The 19,931-nt window shown below is 43.3% G+C and overlaps 6 protein-coding genes across 6 annotated transcripts; 4 read left to right on the forward strand and 2 right to left on the reverse strand.

Moving 5' to 3' along the window:
- Positions 1-2,994: 2,994 nt before the first annotated feature.
- EAE98_002396 (uncharacterized protein) lies at positions 2,995-5,601 on the reverse strand (the record flags this gene model as incomplete). The annotated part of the gene is made up of 5 exons (XM_038950016.1): positions 2,995-3,558; positions 3,608-3,899; positions 3,950-4,580; positions 4,632-4,849; positions 4,901-5,601. The coding sequence occupies 5 exons, from the start codon at positions 5,599-5,601 to the stop codon at positions 2,995-2,997; spliced, it is 2,406 nt and encodes an 801-aa protein (XP_038813755.1).
- A 521-nt stretch (positions 5,602-6,122) lies between these two features.
- On the forward strand, positions 6,123-6,449 carry EAE98_002397 (uncharacterized protein; the record flags this gene model as incomplete). Its single annotated transcript, XM_038950017.1, has 3 exons — positions 6,123-6,132; positions 6,190-6,282; positions 6,343-6,449. 3 exons carry the CDS (start codon positions 6,123-6,125, stop codon positions 6,447-6,449), a joined length of 210 nt encoding a protein of 69 aa, XP_038813756.1.
- Positions 6,450-7,006: 557 nt separating this feature from the next.
- Positions 7,007-8,335, reverse strand: EAE98_002398 (uncharacterized protein; the record flags this gene model as incomplete). The annotated part of the gene is made up of 1 exon (XM_038950018.1): positions 7,007-8,335. One exon carries the CDS (start codon positions 8,333-8,335, stop codon positions 7,007-7,009), a length of 1,329 nt encoding a protein of 442 aa, XP_038813757.1.
- Positions 8,336-9,180: 845 nt separating this feature from the next.
- Positions 9,181-10,747, forward strand: EAE98_002399 (uncharacterized protein; the record flags this gene model as incomplete). The annotated part of the gene is made up of 4 exons (XM_038950019.1): positions 9,181-9,226; positions 9,277-9,318; positions 9,372-10,378; positions 10,433-10,747. The coding sequence occupies 4 exons, from the start codon at positions 9,181-9,183 to the stop codon at positions 10,745-10,747; spliced, it is 1,410 nt and encodes a 469-aa protein (XP_038813758.1).
- Positions 10,748-13,165: 2,418 nt separating this feature from the next.
- Positions 13,166-16,197, forward strand: EAE98_002400 (uncharacterized protein; the record flags this gene model as incomplete). The annotated part of the gene is made up of 3 exons (XM_038950020.1): positions 13,166-14,422; positions 14,472-14,573; positions 14,620-16,197. The coding sequence occupies 3 exons, from the start codon at positions 13,166-13,168 to the stop codon at positions 16,063-16,065; spliced, it is 2,805 nt and encodes a 934-aa protein (XP_038813759.1). The 3' UTR covers positions 16,066-16,197.
- A 1,797-nt stretch (positions 16,198-17,994) lies between these two features.
- Positions 17,995-19,883, forward strand: EAE98_002401 (uncharacterized protein). The gene is made up of 4 exons (XM_038950021.1): positions 17,995-18,277; positions 18,340-18,994; positions 19,116-19,315; positions 19,377-19,883. The coding sequence occupies exons 2-4, from the start codon at positions 18,701-18,703 to the stop codon at positions 19,696-19,698; spliced, it is 816 nt and encodes a 271-aa protein (XP_038813760.1). The 5' UTR covers positions 17,995-18,277; positions 18,340-18,700; the 3' UTR covers positions 19,699-19,883.
- Positions 19,884-19,931: the final 48 nt, after the last annotated feature.

Here is a 19,931-nt window from a genome sequence, read left to right on the forward strand (position 1 = left end):
GTTGTGATTGGTTCAATGCTTTTATGGCGTGAGTAAAATTGTACATCATTTGGTAAATGTTAGCATAAGACTACGATTGCGTGATTTGATTCACAAGCAATTTTTTTCTATAAAAGGCTCGAATTTCGCAGCCTTCTGAGAATCTATTTTCTCATCATTAACATTCAGCTTTTCTTTCTTCAAATACCAAGGGTTGATATCCATAGCGAATGTCCCTTAGCGATTTATCTCCTTGCTTATAAACACTTCGTCATTTCATCAATTATATCCCAGCCTTTCCATCAAGCTATTTAAAAACGCCAGTCTTCCAGCACACATTGAATATGTTACGGTCAGTACTGAAAGATATATCCCAACAAGTTCGTTCACTTCACATTTCATACAGGCTTCCAAATGTCGTTCGAATGCTAATGACGTCTGTGTAGTCGTTAATGCAGCCGTTCGCTTACGGTCTTCCTCGTCACCCTACTTACCGACAGATACAACCCCTTTACAAATAAATTAATTCACAAAGACAATTAACTTAACAGTTCATCAATTACAGAAAACATGGACGACTCCATAATTCAATACATACGATCGATCTTTATCAGCATAGAATTCTAGAACCAACTTCAATAATCAATGTCACTCATTACCCAGCCACGTATCAAAGCTATCGCTATCACGTCCTCACCATCTATGCATGAAACCTCGTGAGAGATCGCCTATTAGGTATGCCTCTGGCTAAGCCTTTTAGGTAAACTTGGGAGAAGCGATAAGAAAGCCCAAGTACTCCGCCATCATTATCTACATCAACATCTACATTAACATCTACATCAACATTTATATCATATCTATATTACATTTATATCTAACATTTACATCTAACATCTATCTAATATCTATCTAACATCTATTTCATATCTATATCACATCTATATTACTATCTATATCTAATATCTATATCATATCTATATTACATCTATATTACATCTATATCACATCTATATCACATCTATATCACATCTACATCACCATCTATATCGACATCTACATCGCCATCTACATCGCCATTTACATCGCCATTTACATCGCCATCTACATCGCCATCTACATCGCCATCTACATCGCCATCTACATCGCCAAACCTCATAAGAGATCGCCCGATAGGTACGCTCCGGCAAGGCCTATTGGGTAAACCTGGGAGAAGCGTCAAGAAAGCCCAAGTATCACCGCCCTCTCGCCAAAACATCGACAAACCTCATAAGAGATCGCCCGATAGGTACGCTCCGGCAAGGCCTATTGGGTAAACCTGGGAGAAGCGTCAAGAAAGCCCAAGTATCACCGCCCTCTCGCCACCAAAAATCTCGCCACATATCAAAAACAGAAGTTCTTTCAACAAGCCAATCTAAAGACAAACACAACCCAAATACGCAAAATAAGTCGTTATCACTGCATGTGCACTGTCACTCAACTCGACGTCCCAATCCAAAGGAATTCGGACCGCACGCGGAAAAAGCTGAGTATACATTATTCACATTTTCAAAATCTAGTACCCCTTCCTCCATCTCTCATCTCAAAGTTAGTGTAGACCAACATTCTAAAAACTTCGCAGCACAATCGGCGCTCTCTCACCAGTCCCGCCATTTGGCCCGCCTTGACAGATTTCAATCCAGCAAGAACAAAAGGAAACGGAAAAAGATGCGAGGAAGAGGGTTTGGCAATGGTATTTTGGAGTAGAACAAGTCGGAATGAAAACGGGGTTTAGTCTGTAGTGAAGATGGATAGAAAGGGGAAAGAGTAAAAGTAAAAGTAAAAGTATATCCAGATAGTATCGATAGTTAAATAGATCTAGATAGATTTAGATAGTGTCGATAGTTAGATAGATCTAGATAGCATCGATTTCTCGGCACCTTCCAGATCCGAACATCAATGTTGGATTCTGGCAGGTGCCTTCCTCTCAGGAGGGAAATCGTAGATGGATGTATGTATGTAACCAATGAAAAAGACTGTTTACTGTCATCTCGTGTAAACCGTGCCTGATTGAGAATTTAGTATCATGTGGTTCCTTTTTCGTGAACCGTTTAATGGGAACAAGTGGTTCGATCATTCTTAATTGTGTGAGCATGGGGTGGGAGATCAACAGTCGTGTTTCTTTGTAAGGTAGGAACGGTTCATGAGACTTATTAACAAACAATTTGAGATCGATGAATGAATGAATGAATGAATAACAATTGGCCATTGTACCGAATCCTGGAGTTATAGCTTACGATGGTAACATTATTACGAATGCTAAAGACTGTCGGAGAGATATGTATATGAGTATGACTGTGAAGTAGCAATGAAACAATCTTAATGGTTGACACTACTCATTACCAACTGAGAGAGATACATTATGCACCACTGCCTAGTAAAAGGGGAACCATTTATGAATAGAAATGAAAAAGGAACGAGTGAATTGAATATAAAGAACCAATGAGTTATGATATGACCGAAACAACACCATAGAGGCTGGAGTATACAAGAGAAATAGAGAGAGAATCCAGAGCAACAGGGAGTAAAAGTATTTGATTTTAGCTAGTATATTCTCAATCGTTCAAGTGATTGTGAAATACCATTAGAAGACTCGATGTACTTAACTTGAAAATATTAAGCCGGTCAAGATTCGCCCGCTTGAGGCATTCAGTCTAGGGAAATCCAATGTATGCAAAAAAGGTAAGACTACAAGCACCAAACGATAGCCAATGCAAATTCTGGAGAAGCTATCATTAAATTGATTCAACTCCAAGTTTCTACCGATATCCCCCTCTTATACTCTGAGATAAGATATTGCTACATGAGGAGCACAATGTATTATGCTAATATGATGCTCTAATGATTAATACCAGCAATATTCGAATACTGTGTGTATCTTTGTTCATCTCGCTCGCTCTCATTTTCTCGATCGTAACAGCCCAATCCCGTTACATCGTACCAAAATGTCTACCCCGTCCGCTTCTCAACCCTTGCAATTTATTTCATCAATTTTGCGATGAAAGGGTGCTTCAATGCTTCCGTGGGTGTTATTCGTTTTTCTGGATTGAGCGCCAAACATCTTTCCAGTAAGTCCCCAAACAATGTCAACTCCTTCTGTTCAACCTCTGTCAGCCCTTTTGATGCCGAAATTAGACGAGTTCGAAGGTCTCTGCTTGGCTTTGCGAATGTCATTGTCTTAACGACATCCTTGCCAGTTAATTTGTCTGGTTCAACGCTTCTGAAATTCAGCATGTCGTCAAAATGAACTCCGGCAAAATCGGCTTTTTTCAACATCTTGACTGAAAACTTTCCGCGGCAATCCATGATGGAGCGTAACATCTGATTATTTGATCTACCAGTGAATAGGATTTTACCGGTATACAATTCGTATAAGGTGCATCCAATAGACCAAATATCAATGGCGAAGTCGTATTTCATGCCAAGAATAATTTCTGGTGCACGATAGAAACGAGAAACAAGATAGGGAGTAATCTCATTATCCGTTGCGTCTGAAGCGGATCCCAAATCACAAATTTTGAGCATATTGCGAGTTTCATTCACCTAAGCAACGAGTTAGAAAAGAAGATTCGTGAGTTGAAGTAAAACTTACCAAAATATTATCAGGTTTCAGATCAGCGTGTAAGATGTTGGCCTTCTTCATCAAGCTGAGCCCGAGAAACATTTGATGAGCATATGCTCGCACGGCCCTGAGATTGATACCAACATTGTTTCCGAATTTTTTCAGAACCTCACGCAAATTGATACTCAAATGTTCGAAAACCATACACAAATGGCCTTTGTGCTCAAAGTATCGTTCTAGACGTATCATATGTTTTTTGTCCTCGGGATCTGCATCTTTGATCTTTTCCAGAATCTCAATCTCTTTCATTCCAGCCTTCCTCCTATGATACTGTTAGCATTTCCGATTTTGGATGGGTGTAGATCAACTTACATAGTCTCGTTATTCCTGATGAGCTTAATTGCGACCAACTTTTTGGTGGTAATGTCCATAGCTCGAACCACGCCCGAGAACATACCCTTTCCAAGATTTGCTTGGACATGATATCTACCATTCAAAAGTTCACCAAGAATAATCTTGTAATAACCCTCAAGATCATCCCAATTGTCGAGCATGCCGACGTCGAGCTCTTTAGCCTGTGGAATAGGCACTGCTTTGGCAACATCACCATTCGTGATAGCTTGAGGCTTATCATCCGCAACTGAATCTTCGGCAAACATGTCGTCGTCGTCATCGTCTGCAAACATATCAAATTCGTCCTTCGATTTTGGAGCTTTGACTTCAGCGGGTGCGATTTCTGCAGGAAGGAGGACATCTTGTTCAGATGTTGGCTTCGTTTCATTGTATGCCCCAGAGGATACCTCATCAAAATGTCGTTGTCCGTCGCGCTGTCTATCTTCTCTCATATCCATAGTTGGATCATAATCTGCGGCTGAAGGTCCATCCTCCTCATCTGCTGTTGGAACTCCGTGTGAGTTGGCAAGATCCCGATCATCCGTGATTGCGAAAGCGGAAGGAGATCCTGGGTCCATAGGGGTCCCGGGAGTCGAGACGGTGGGTGAAGCTGAGGTTAACGAATCAGAGAGGAATTCGCAACACGGTGTAATCTGCTTACCGGTTGGGCCTGTAGGGCTATCATCTTCACCTTGTCCAGGAGTAGATCCTCCGGATTTGTCTCCTAAGTGCAAAGCTTGTACTAACAAGGGTGTACCAGAACCTCGATACTTAGCTTTAATTGCCTCGCGGCGCTTACGTCGCTGTTCTATGAGTGTAGCTTCATCAATTGGCTCTTCTTCAGGAACTTCATTAGAAGCTTCCTCAGCAGGGGAAGATCTAGGTTGCATCAGTAAATGCTCAACACGAAGGGATTGATCAATAGCATACATATCCATCTCACTTCCATCACGATGATGTTTATGCTGTTGCAATTGCCCTTGAGTAGTTTTAGCCTCATATCTCGAATTATCAGTAGGCAGCGGGCCCTTTCCCCGATTGCTCACTGACTGGTCTCTTGAACTTCGGTATGAACCTCCATACCCATAAGGCTTGTTTCTATCCGCATAGTCACCATAGCGGTTGCCATTGTTTACTGATTGTCCATTTCGTCCACTTCTATCTCCTTCACGATTAGCTCGGTAAGGCGAACGACTTCTGGTTCGAGGACGTTTTTCGGGATGCCTATCCCGATGATCATGATCGTCATATCGTAGTTCGGATGAATTCGTTGGCCCCTTGTCTATGTCTTCGTATGAAACCCGTGCGCGGCGTCTATGGTCTTGAGAATAATCTTCGTAATGAACCTTGAATCGTCTTGAATCGTTTCTGCTACGGTCTGGGTAGTCGTCATCTCTAGGTCTCTTCGAACCTCGAGAGTGTCGATCAGAATAAGGGGAACGACTTCTTTGATCTCTAGATCTATATAATTGTTCGGGGGAGCGTGGTGATAAAGAAGTCGTACTAGAACGGGTTCTGTCTTGACGGTCAACGGAAGTGCTACCGGGTGTACGCAGCGACGTAGTTGCCTTCTTCTCCACTACTCCATCACGAATCTCGCCCTCGTCAGAGCTTGCTAATGATGCCGTCATATTCCTTGTTGTAATTGTAAGGACGAAAGCGCCCCCTGCCTTTAGATTTGGATAAATGTGTGTCAGCCAAAGATCACAAACAAGATCCCAAAGTGAGAAGAGCCCAACCGGTTATCTCTCAGCGCATAATTTTCTTCTTTGCTTTGGTTTGCTTTGGCAGTATGAAGGTAGAGGATGAGTCTTAGTGTAATAGAAAAGAGTATAAGAGAGTGAAGTATCAATTATTGGTTTGACTGCCAAGTTGTTGCTGTGTATGTGGCTGTACAACTGAAACTGATAAATTCAACATCTTGCATGACGGTCAGTTGCAGCTGCCATATCGATAAACACATTAATCCAAATGAGGCTAGGTTGATTTTGCATCCACCTTGTCAGCATTCTTTTAAGAAAACCCGCAAACATACCCTTCCCCCACCAAAAAGTGCCTCGAGAAGTCCAGAATAATTCCGCATTTCTTCCACCAAAAAAGACGATCAATTATTCCAAAAGGTCACCCAAAAAACCGATAAATTTAATTTAAAATGGGAGGAAGTTCGTATAATCTTGTTCATCCTTCTCCGGCCGCATGATACTGACCGAGATACCTAGACGGGACAAACCCTATCCACAACAAAGTGAAGAAGAAGGTCAAGGTTGAGGATGATGATGAGACCATCGCATTCAAGCAGAAGCAGAAGGAGGGTAAGTAACTCTGTATTCCCACCATCTAGTATAACATCTCATTGACAATCACTACTTCAGACAAGGCGAGGCAAGACAAATTAGCCAAGGAGATCAGTGGACAGAAGGGCCCCTTGAAGACCAAGTCGCACGGCATTTCCGGCAGCGGTGGTAAGGGAAAGAAATAAATGGGGGTTCAGTTCTATGCGCGATGGATTATTGAGTTTACGAGATATTTGAGCAAAGGCGTGGATAATACGGCGTATGGGTTTGATGGAGGATTTTCAGACTTGTGTGATAAGGCTTCGAGCTGAATATGGGGAACCATTCACCACGACGGAGTAATCTATTCAATATGCTTAGGCATACTAGGTATTCTGGACAATCTATATTGATCCAGAATTTATGGATAAATGCAGGCTTGTTTCAACTGTGAAAGTGTTTCTATTATTGACTTCCAAAGATGGCTACAACTTCGCCGCTTACAGGCCCATGAAAATGTTCGCCGACTGTGCTTGTGTGATGGATTCATGGATTTAAGGCATTTGAAAATTCTGCGCCTCCCCCTTCCCCATATCATACACGAAGATATAAATATTAGAGGGTGGATCGTTGCGGATGATCGTGGTCACCGGTCTGCCGCCCCACGGCCATCAAACCCCTCGGCCACGGCCGCTGCTTTGGTATCAGCTCCAAGCCAATACCATTAGTACTTTTGTTCTTGTTGAGGACACTCATAATTTAATCAGTATTGTCCATATCGCACTACATCATACAAACTAGAATCTCGCTCTGCCTGTGCCTTCTTCTCAACTTTCGCTTTCATGGCTTCCCTGGCTTTGGTTCGCTGCCTTGCCATTCCAATTTTCATCGCGTTCCTCCAGTTTTCGACCACGAAGATTTTGACCAACTGAATGTTGTAAAATCCGTTCTCGTCCCTGATTGCAGCTTCAGGAACAGCCCCTTCGTATAGTTCTCCTTCCATAATGACACCCTTCAGAACTTTTGTAGCTGCCGACCTTGTTTGATTATCACCTCCGTCAACCGGAATATTAGCTTTGATACCGTCATTCATCACTTCCACTAGATGTCTTGCAAGATTCCAATCGTGTCGCCTGGTTTCGTATTCCTCCTTGACGCCAAATTTCTTGAAAACTTCATCGCGAATTTGTTCCCTCGTGATTTTTGTATCACTATACTTTCCTGCTTCTCGACACATAGGGATGAATTCATCAACCCAAGCTCTAAATATAGGTCGTTTTACCAGACGTTGACGATCATTGTGCTTTAGCTTTTTCTTTCCCTCTACTCCGCCCTCTTGGCCTCTCTCGGCAATACTGCCAGTGGCATCTCCTTCCGCTGCATCTTCGGCCACATCTCTGACCCAGAACATTCGACAAGTTGCGGCATATTCAAACATTTCCTGCTGAGTACTGAAACGTTTCCACCACTTTTCTTGATTCAGCCCCAAGAAGCCCAGTATCTCGGCCGGATTGTCAGTCAGAAATACCATGCTCTTCTTTCTGTCTGCCAACTCGATTTCGGGGATGCGAATGAAAAATGCGCGGTTGTTGATAGTAAGTCCAAACCCTCTGATCGTGGTGCCAATGATGTTCCATAGGTCGCCATGAGCAGAATGAAACAGTACCCAGTCAAATTCATGCTCGCTTTTACATATATGTACATCGACTTGAACGTACCTGCTCGCCAGCGAAACATTTGTAGATTCAGGCACATTCTTTCCATCACCAGTGATAGTATGGTCTGGCCAAGGAACCGCAAAATTGATGGTAGGATTGCCTTTTTCCTGCACCAAGGCTTTGGCATTCAAAGCTTTCTTGAGCTCATCCCCGACTCGATCTTCAGAAGAAAACGCACCCTCCAAAGGTAATGCAACAAGGATGTCGACATCCCCATACGTAGTCTTGCCAGGTCCCTCAATAGCACTCTCAACTTTGGAGTAAAATTTGCGTAGAATTGCTTGATTAAGTTTGAGAGCTTCGTCGTAGACTTCCTGAGTCATACGGGGCGTCTTGATGGGTGGAACCTGAGAAGAAAACGCGTGGCCTCCCATTGTCTCAAGAAACTACAGTAGAAAGAAAGCACGATTGAAGAAGAGAATATTCCTTGCTTAAACAAGTGTTGGAGATGTAAGGTTCATGTGCAAATTCTATAAGCCACACTGAACGACGACAAGCATTGTGCTGTGCAAACATGATATGAATTGTGATGGAAGTAGAATGTGCAAACCTAGAGAAGTAAAACAAACCATTAAAGGAAATCAGAATGGGAACCGAAAAAAAAACTCCAACCACAGCTCTCCCTCTCTTCTGTACGATGTCAGAAATGGCGAGGCCGTTTACATGGTAATTACGGAATAGTTGAAGACATTCAGACGTAGGAACATTTTCAACTAGATTTATGCCCATGTTATTATTTTTTTGATCCGATTGTTCCGTAAGTCTTGGGAATTAAAAGATTCCACTTCGAATCATCTCATCCTCGCTATTCTCGCCAACCCTCGTCTCTGCGGGGATTTACCAGGGAAGAAAGGAATGATCAAGAAAGTCATCGGTGGTCATCATCTCGCAATTGTCTTTGCCATACTATTTAATTGGGTAAGAGAACAACAAAGTCGTCATTACTGCGCCTCTACGCCTCAACATTGTCAAGATCCATTGGTATGCTTGATTTGTATAATGATTGAATTCTAAGCGCTATGTGACTGGTCACCCCTCATTTGACCTCTGCCATAGCCCCGCGAGGATTCTTGACCTTACGGTTTGCCTTCTGCACAGCTTCGCGATAAATAACACTTGAATCCTTCTGCTCTACCTACTTTTACCGGCTTACAACCACACTTTGAGTCAACTTACAATTACAGGCATACATTTCTCACAGAATAATAAAAGCGCAAGAATGTCATATCAAAATTATCCTCCGTATGGTGCACCGCCGGCTGGACGTGAGTAAAATCTACATTCGTATTTGCGACAATATCTGACTTGAGCGCAGTTGCCCCGCAATCTGGATACCCACCACAAATACCCCCTCGTCGTATGTGAATTGACGTTTGCGACAATGTAGCACCTGTTGACTTTGAATATTAGATTCTCCTCAGCCATATCAGCAATACCCTCCTACCCAACCTCCATATCCTCAAAATTCATATGGTGCTCCTCCACAGCAGCCTCCATATCCACCGCAGCAACAACCCTACCAACAATATCCTCCCCAACAAGGTTCCTACCCACAACAGCAACCATATGGCGCACCTCCACCAGGTCCGCCGGGACATTATCCCCCGCCGCAATCATCGCCTTATCCTCCATCGCAAAGCGGATATTCTCAACCACCATATGGCGCTCCACCCCCAGGCGCACAACCTCAATATGGTGCGCCAATGGGCTACGGACAACCTACTCCACCTTCAGCCGGATATGACCTGAACTTGCCAAGCCCTCCTCGCATACCCTACGATGGACGCGCAGATGCGCAGGCGTTGCGCAAAGCTATGAAAGGTTTCGGTACTGATGAAGCGACTCTTATCGAGGTATTGCACAACAAGGGACCTTTGCAAATAGAAGTTTTGCGACAAGCTTTCTTTGATACTTTCAAGAGGAAATTGTTGGCAGATGTGGAGAGCGAAACAAGCTCGTATTTCAGGGAGGGTCTCGCTGCGATAATTCGGGGTCCCTTGATACAGGATTGTCATTTGCTTTATTCCGCCATGGACGGAGTAGGTACAAAGGAGAAATACCTGACTGAAGTGTTGATGGGCAGGTCAAATGCCGATATCAATGCGATCAAGTCAATGTATCAACGCCGATACAAGAGGAGTCTGGCAGTCGATATCAAAGGTGATTTGAGCATGAAGACAGAGGATCATTTCTTGATGGTATTAGAGGCCAATAGGAACGAGGAGAGTGCGCCAGTAATCCCTCGCGATGTTGACCGAGATGTGGCATCCATATGGAATGCGACAGAGGCCATACGTGGACATGACGCAAAGACCGTTTGTGAGATATTCACGAAACGAAATGATGCTCAGTTACGAGCAATCAATCACACATACCAGCAACAACATGGAAAACCATTGGAATGGGTTATCAAAAAGGTAAGCAGATTCATTGCAAATATATTTAGAAATCTCACTGACTCCCTGGACAAGAAGTTCAGCGGCCACATGGAGGATGCCCTCCTCTATCAACTTCGCACAGCTTCGGACAAGGCCATGCGTGATGCAAACCTCATGGAGGAATCCATGAAAGGTTTTGGCACAAAGGATAAATTACTTGTTGCTCGAGTCGTCCGATGTCATTGGGATCCCAAACACATGGATCAAGTCAAGGGTGCATATCAACATGCCTACGGACGATCTTTGGCATCCAGAATTTCTGCGGATACAAGTGGTTATTATGAGAAACTGATGGTGAAATGCGTCGAGTGTAGTAATTTGGTACAGCCTGGTTACACATGGTTCTAGATCATTTGCATCAAGAAGGTTTTGGTTTCATTTAGGATATTTATGATGTGTTTGGAGGTATGGTCTGTAGTTCTGACAACTTTGGGATTCGGTATTGGAAGGAAAGGCCATGAGATCAAGGGAATGGAGGGGTAATTGGGGATCTCCACCAGCGAGCAATCGCGATAGGTAGTACTTTTCGGTTATACGGCGTTTATCTAGGATAGAATTGGTGAGATGATACCAGGACCATCCAATATATGGTCCGAATTTATTTTGATTATTTCGCGACTATTTCAATCTACTTTCCAATGACTTTCAGTGCGTACAATATTTTGTCTGTTACCTGTTACACTCATCACTTGGCTTGAACGCAAGTATGTACGCTAGCAATTGACCACCCCGCCAGTCGAAGAAAGTAGGAAAAACACTGTACCGTGTCATACTAGAGTAAATTGCTAGTCACTATTCGTGCCTCAGTTTTGAATGCGAAAGAACTGTTGTGAATAATTAATATTGCTAGCTATCTTTTGAAAAATATGGAAAATGAAGGAAAACCGAGCATTGGATAATATTAATCAACTGTACTAATCAAATCATGACTGGATGACTATAATATAGAATGACTATACTACATGTACTCTACGGTCTCATCGGAAGAGTTTCATTCGGCGGTTTCAGAGACTTGTCTTGTGAATGATTGGTTTCGTGAGTAAGGATTAATAACAAATTGATGGATATAGTAGGTAGATAGGTAGATAGGTAGATAGGTTCCTAGATGGGAATTATACGTACGTACATACATAATACATACATAGGTAAGATTACATATGGATATGAGTGTGTCACAATTTCGGTAGCTAGGGAGAGATCCACCATTCATATACACATAGAGATACAGACAAGACAAGTAAATGAAACTCAGAGAGAGAGATGATATGGGATTGTTCTATATATTCTTCTATCGTTCTCTGAGGGACGAAGTGGGCATGATTTATTGTAGGTAAATAGACAGATAGACAGACAGATAGACAGATAGACAGCTAGATAGATACATAGTAGATAGATACTTACTACAAGTATCTATATCTATCTGTCTAGATACTCTTGAATTAATGCTTACTCGCCGAGTTCTCTATATTCCATTATAGATCCAGGTATTTATTAGTTTCATACTATTACCTGCTGGGCTGCTTGTGATCAAACCTATCTATCCTACTTAGGTAGGTAATAATACAAACCCTAATCAATTAGGTATCTCATGTCATGAAGACAACTAATAACAATAATCAGTTATTATAGCGAGTACACTGCATCGTAATGAGTAATGAAATTGAACACCAAATCAGCGGCAATTAAATAAATGAATTGTTGTTGCTGTTCGGATAGATACTTCATCAACTCAAAAATTAACGACTCCTTTCTACCGAGTACACTTCCTTCTAGCCTGCTATTACCACGGTAAGTGGTGTATTGAATTCTTCGGAAATTATAATTATTCTAGTATCTATCTACTATCATATTCTTTGATCTCTTTCGATTTGACTGTTAAAGACATTCTTCATTCTTCATTTATTAGTTTCCTCATTTCTTTAATTACTTATCATATTACTCACTATATTTGGAGCAAATAGGCAAGGGCCCCAACGCTAGCAAATTTTAGCTTCGTATAGTTTAGCTTTTATTAACTTTCTTTTGCTTTCTTCATCATCAACATTTACTCTTCTCTTCATTTTATTATCATTCTTATACGCTCACTCACTTCATCAACATTAATCCTCTCCCTTGACCTTCTTGACAAACAAATAACGCTAGATTCATAATGGAAGCTCTCTGATTAATACGGTTCACTGTGAGTACCGACCTAATCTCTTTTCCTCTGATGTTCTTGATACGAGAATACGTCTCAGGCTCTCGGCAATTTGTTCATGAGATCCGTTTTGCATAATCTTCTGATTAGGAATACCTGGGTACTAATAATAAGTACGTCTGAATATAGATCGATTATTCCACTCGAGGAACACTTGTTGCAGACTTGCGACATCTTACTTTTCTTCTGAACCCCTATTGACCCTACGTTATGGATATCTAAAACCCTCACATTACTCTTCACATTACTCTTCACATAATAACGGTCCAGGTACTTTTTCCTTTCCTTGATTCACTCCCTTTCGACCCTCGACCAATTAAACGATTCTTTTATACCACAGTCACATGATACTTATAATAATAATAATTTATAGTGTCATTATTATAAGATTGACAAAATTCACCTTTCCGCCTTTTACTATTACCATATTAGGCCCGAATAATTTCAGTCTGTTCAAAACTATCCTCTCAATCAACACAAATCTTTGAGGGTTTGTGATTACCTCGATCAAACAAATCAATCATTATTCTTTTCTTAAACACGTGGATTCCACGTGTGTGATAGATCAAATGCCTCCAATACGTCTTGATGAGAGTGATGACGACTCTGAGCTTTCGGACGTTGATGTAGCTGAGATCGCCAGTGTAGCTCTCTCAGATACTCCAGGATCTACAGTAATTCCAACATCCACAAATTTACCTGAACATAATGAGATGAATAGGGATGAGTCCCCTCTCGAGTCTCAAACCATTGCAGCATCATCGAACCCGGATGAGGATGGTGGAACCATCGATCTTGATACCCGTCCACCACCCGAGGACAAAGCCGATCTAGGAAAGAGTGTAAAGGCGGAATCTGAGTCTCCCAAACAAACTAGATTGCCCATACAAAATTCTGGACGTCGAGGCAAGAAGGCATCCACCGAACAGGAGTCTGGAATTAATCCGTCGGAACAACCATCGAACAGTCTGAAGAGAAAATCATTTCCAAGTGACTCTCCCAAGAACGCTTCCACGAGTCCTACAGCACACAGACAACTTCGTCGTCCAGATCTTGCTACGCCAACGCCAAGGCAACCCTCTATAGCGACCTCTGAGCGTCAGTCCACCCGCCACCACGAATCGCCATCCCTTGCAAAAATCCAAGAAGAAACTGCTCGTTTGCGGGAAGCTTTATTGCATGTGTCAACTGAAGCGACTCAAGAAATATTGAAGGAGCAGTGGAGAAATTTTCTTTTCACGAATGCAAAAGAGTCACACATCACATTCATTCTTCGAGCTGGATTGAAGAATGCTAGCCCTAGCGTTCTTGCACGAATCTATAACGACTCTGGTGTCATGAAAGATACCTTCTTGGAGACTATCACCTCTAAGCAACCGATTGTCGCTAGGGTCCTCAAGAGTGCTTCTGCAAACCAGCTTGCAGATCTCGTACCCAGTAAAGTTCTCGACCAGGCTCTTTCTGAACGGTTGAAGAGTGTTCCAGCAAAAACACTCATACGATGGCTGGCTGAGGCTGATAGACTTGGTTACAGTCTCGATGACATTCTGGACGAGAATGATGAGACTGTCGTACCAAACATGCCGAGTAGAGCGCAGAGTCATGATGGTGATGATAATAACGATGATGATGATGATGATGATACAGAAATGATAGATGATGGACAAAAGAAAGTGGAAGCTCCATCTTTGGATCCCCTTGTTGCTGAACAAGAACGAATCAGCGCCCTGCAAAAATCTCAAAACGATGTCCAAGCAAATCCACCACGCGAGTTGAGATGCCCCACGTGCACCTATAAGTTTGATACCATTAGAGGTCATAATTTTGTGAGTCTGAAATCATCATGATTCTACTTTAGAGCTAACAGCGATATAGCATCGACAAAAGAATATCTGCACTAGAAGTCAGCCTCCGGGATTGAAGTTTTATTGTGGTAATTGCGCTCAAGGTTTTACCACTAAGCAAGGAATGCTATATGTATGTTTGATCTATGTGACTTGGGAATTTTGCTGACTTGCCAAAGCATGAAAAGAAGCGTGTTTGCCTTGGGGCAGAGGGCAGTCCAGACGATGAAACGGTTTATCAAGACTACCGAGACATAGTTTCGAATTCGCCAAATCATCAATACGGACAACACCCTGACCACCCGCAGAATACATCATTTGGCAATATCCCCCGTCCACCTCTCCACACTCCAGGATCGCGCTCTAAGCATATCGAAGCGATCATCGCTGCATCTCCCTGGGACGGAGAGGCTCGTCACTCACCATCTGAATTGCCACCCGATAAACGTGCTGCTTTGGAGGACGCGCTCCAGAAAATCGAAGAAAAATACCTCGAGGATCAAAGCAAGATTCCGGAGGACTGGACCGCCGAGAAACGAGAGGCACGGCTTACCTCTCTCAAAAATGGAAACGCATCTCGTAAATCTCAAATTCGCAAGCAATTTGGTGTTACTCTTCGTATGCGCGACAGAGACAAGGAGGCAAAGAAAATACGTGATGTTTTGGGTTCCAATTCTCCAATGGTACCTACTGGCATGAATAGAATTGAATATCGTAATTCACCAACGGTTGCTGGCTATCCAGTAAACGCTCAGCAGCAAATACATCAGAATCAAACACCGGCCGGTATGAGAATGGAGATGGTGGATATGAGACCTGCTACAGGATTTTCGCCAATTAATGCACCACCGCAACACCAGCAACATCAGCAACACCAACAACATCCTCAGCACCAGCAATATTCGCAAGCACCACCAGGTCACCACCCAATGCAATATCCAGGTCCTCCTCAAGCTCAAGGTTTCCAACAAAATTTCCCACCTGTTCCACAACTTCTGTCACAGCCGCGTCCTAGCCCAGACCATCGAATGAGCCCACTTGGGTATCAAGGAGCTCCGGAACAAGCATACAGAGGACCGGAAGATCATGCAAACAAAAGACTCAAGCGTAATTCAAGTGCAGGAATGTCACGAGCAGATGAAGAAAGAAGCAGACATTTTGCACCCGCTGATTCGGCTCCCATGGGTATGAATGAGAGAAGGGCTTCTGGGGGTAGAACTCAGGCTTACAATGCTCCTGGAATGGTCGGCATGGAAAATCACAGATCCGGTTCCGCAGGAGCAAGTGGTGCTGTGATGGAAGGTGAGAGTAGACCAAATTCTGCAGGCTCAAGTAGTGTGCGCAAGAGGGTGCCTGTTGGGGCGTTGCAGAGGCAATGGGAAGCGTTGAATGGGAAGGGCCCGGGTAGGAAGACGGAGCTTGAGAGTAGGGCGGGAAATGTATTGATGAGTGGTGTAGACGGGGGCGAGAGAGCAAACGGACGAGTTGAAAATGGAAATGTGGTGGTGGTGGGTGAGAAAGGTAAAGAGCCAATGCGTGAGGGTGGTAGGAATGTGGTCGATTTGGTTAGTGATGATAGTTCGAGTGAGCGTGAAGCTGCGGGACCTGGTGGAGGAGAAAAGTAGATTTCTGGAGGTGCGGTGCCGTGCGGTGAAACTCCGAGGAGATTAGATATTTGTTCGATGGAAGCGTGGATTTTCATTTTTCATTCGTGGCTACTGGCCTTTTTTTTATACCTACCTACCTACCTACCTACCTACCTTTGTCAAACATGCTACTTTTGTTTGTTCTCTCGCTTGGAGAGGAAGTTGAGGAACCAGCGAGATAACGTTAGGGATTTATTGGAATCTACATCATTGCAGAAATGATAGATGGGGAGAGTGTCAACAAATGTATTGTATTCTGAATACCTCGATCTGCCTTTTTTTTTTTTTTTTTTTTCTGTGTTTTTTTTTTCTCCAAAATGATTTCGATAAGTCTTTAACCTTATGCGATATGATATGATATAATACGTTACGATACGATTTTTAATGATGATAGGATAGGTAGTTTGCTTCTGCTTCTGCTTCCAAAATCGTAGCGGTAGAAATCGTACGTAGTTTACTTAGTTCAAGAAATACAGATAGATAGATAGATGCTAAGCTGATTACCTAGGTACTAGGCTAGGTAGTTGATACGTACGGTGAAATGGTTGGATGGTGATTTGTATTGTATGTATTTGATACTATTGGTGATGTGATGTTGATTGGATGGATACTGGGTATGTATGTATGTATGTATGTATGTGCAACCTGGAAGGTTAGATTGATTATTACTTTGAATACCTAGGTATGAATATTTATTTCTACTCGTGTTTTAGTTGTTTTGATGGTTTGATTGTTTGTATTTATTTATTTATTTATATATATATTTATGTATATTTGATTAAGCTAAGCTTCACCAAGGAAAATCTAAGCTTGGGAAATCATGAAAATATGAAAATGGGTAGGAAAAATGCTTAAATGCTTGAATGCTTGGGGGAGATTGGGAGATTGTTTTGGGGAGTGGGTTGGGGTTGGTTGATTGGTGGGTAGATGGATGGGTAGGTGGGTAGATAGGTATCTTGTAATGTGCAATATGTGCAATATGTGTAATTCACATCTTCATTCTATTCTGGATTGTGGATTTGAGAAAGTTGGGAATTGGAGTTGGGAATTGTAAAGAGTGTGATGCGATGGAATGCGATGCGATGGGGTTGATAATTTTGAGGGAGGAATGATTTAGTACGGTACCTATCAAAAAAAAAAAGCAGCTTACATCTCATCATCTAATCATCTATCTAATTATCTATAATCCACAATCCATCTTATCAGATCAGATCATCTCCCCTCATTCTTCATCCGTTCTCCATTCATTCTCCATCCTTCATTCTCCATTCCCTATTCTCCATCAATCACAATCACGATCTCGAAACCCACCACATATATACCCACAATCCCCCACCAATTCCCACCCACACAAACCATACATACCTCCCTCTCTACCTTCCCTTCCCTACCCTTCCCTCCCCAAACCCCAACCCATCCAAACACCTATCTACCACCTACCTACCTACCTGCCTACCCCAAACCTACCCACCCACCTACCTACCTTCCACTGCCGGCGCGCCAAGCGCTTGCCAACCCCGGCTAAATGTAATCTGGAAATGCTCCTTCCCAAACGGGTAATTATAGTGAGTATGGATAATCGCGGGGTCTTGGTATTTCTTGGGGATTTCTGGATTTCTGGATATTGCTGGATATTGCTGGATATCTCTGGATGAGTGGTTTGGAGGGGGGTTTCCAAGAGCTGGCGTAGAGGAGGCCAAGAGATAAAGAATTTGGGGGTTTGGCTTTGGGTGCTAGGTGTTGGGGTGGCTTCTGGGATTGGAGATGGGAAATTGGGAGGTGGTATGGAGGGTTAGGGTAGGGATAGATTGGGGTTTGGAATTTGGACGGGGGGGGGGGGGAGATTGGGAAGGGGATGTGAGAGAGGGAAGGTGGATGGATGGGTTGGATGTGTGTGTGGATATTTGAGTGGTGGGATATTGAGAGGAGAGGGGAGATCGAGAGAGGATAGAAGGTAAAGGAGAGATTTGGGAAATGCATGTGATAGTGTGTCTATGGACGAAATTGGGTTGGAACGTTAATTGAGATAATGGTAACGGGATTTATTTTCTGGCTGATTGGATGGGAGGTAGATCGAGTTGGATTTGTTTGGGTTCTGGACTGTAGTCTATAGAAGAGAGGGGCAGATATGTAAGTACATCTAAGAATAGCAAACCAGTGATTTTATTCCCTTCCTATAGATAACCTTATGGTGAGTATCTTCATCCCCGCATCTACCATTCTATAGGCTACAACTTACGCGCTCTTCACAAGGCTACATCGGGAGTTGAGCATGGAGATCTGTTATATCCCGCCGCCTTCTTCTTTGGGGTGATATGATGTGGTACTGACTTGAACCACGATATCAATCTCCTCCTCGCCGAGCCACCACCCCATGAATTAAGAAGGAGATAAGCTGTCTTCTTCAACTGACACCATGAAGCTATTGAGGGCCCCAAAAAAGGAAAGTGATAATTCTCAAATCCAAAGATTTGAGGATCCACAAATCGAGCTCCTCATGAATATAAATCTGAAGCCATCACCACTTTCTCAGTCTCATCAGCACTTCCAATCCACTCCTCCATCTCCAGTATCCTCCTAACACTGTACGACTCTGTACCACCGCACCTTCGCAATGGCACCAATTCTCAACTTCGCGCTCGCTCTTGCGATGCCCATCCTTTCATTGGCTGCTGCCCTTCCAACCGGAGCTGAGCTTGAAAACCGTGCTACTACTCTCGGAGGAACTCCTGATATTGTCGGAGGAACCACCGCTGCTCTTGGTGAATTCCCCTACATTGTCAGCTTGTCCTACAGTGGCTCTCACTTCTGTGGTGGTGTCTTGCTCAACGCCTACACCGTTCTCACTGCAGCCCATTGCTCTGTCAGCTACTCGGCTTCCTCAGTTAAAGTTCGTGCGGGAACTTTGGTACGTTCTCATCTTTCATCTGTACTTTGTCAAACGCAAGATTTAAGAGAGCGTCTATTCGAATCACTCCGACGATCCACATTTCGTACTTTTAGGTACACGTAAACTGACTTTTGTATAGACCTGGGCATCCGGCGGAACCCAAGTTGGTGTTAGCAAGGTTGTAGTCCACCCATCCTACAGTTCCTCCACCACCAACAACGACATTGCGCTCTGGCATTTGTCGACTGCTCTCCCAGCCAGCTCCACCATCGGCTACGCCAAGTTGCCCGCTCAAGGCTCCGATCCCGTTGTTGGTTCTACCACCACCGTTGCAGGATGGTAAGTGTTTCCGAAGCTTCAGCAAAGTTTGTCTGGAGAAAAAGCGCTAATTTGAAAATAGGGGTCTTTTGACTGAGAACGGATCTACATTGCCATCAACTTTGAGAAAGGTCTCGGTTCCAGTTATCTCCCGTGCTTCTTGCCAAGCTGAGTATGGTACATCTTCCGTTACCACCAACATGTGGTGTGCAGGATATGCTGCAGGTGGCAAGGATTCCTGCTCTGGCGACTCTGGTGGACCAATCATCGATGCTGCCACTGGTGTTTTGGAGGGTACTGTCTCCTGGGGTCAAGGTTGTGCTGAGGCTGGTTACGCTGGTGTCTACGCCAGAGTTGGTAACTATGTTACTTACATCAACTCCAACCTCTGGACCAGTTTGTAAATATGGAGAAGATGATATAGTGGAATGTTGAGAGGAGGAATATGGGCGGGCAAAAGTTGGTAGCATGGAAGGTAGGATAGAGATGGGTGGTGGAGCAGCTATAGTATGATGAGTTAGGCTTAGTCTAGGGAATTTTATTTTGCTGTCCCAATTTTACATACTTTCAGTGAGAATCGGCCACCTTGGAATCATGATTGAAGTTTGGATGATGCCGAAAGGCCCTAAAAGCACAA

Source organism: Botrytis deweyae (genome assembly GCF_014898535.1).
Source record: "Botrytis deweyae strain B1 chromosome Unknown BDEW_004, whole genome shotgun sequence".
Classification (NCBI taxonomy): domain Eukaryota; kingdom Fungi; phylum Ascomycota; class Leotiomycetes; order Helotiales; family Sclerotiniaceae; genus Botrytis; species Botrytis deweyae.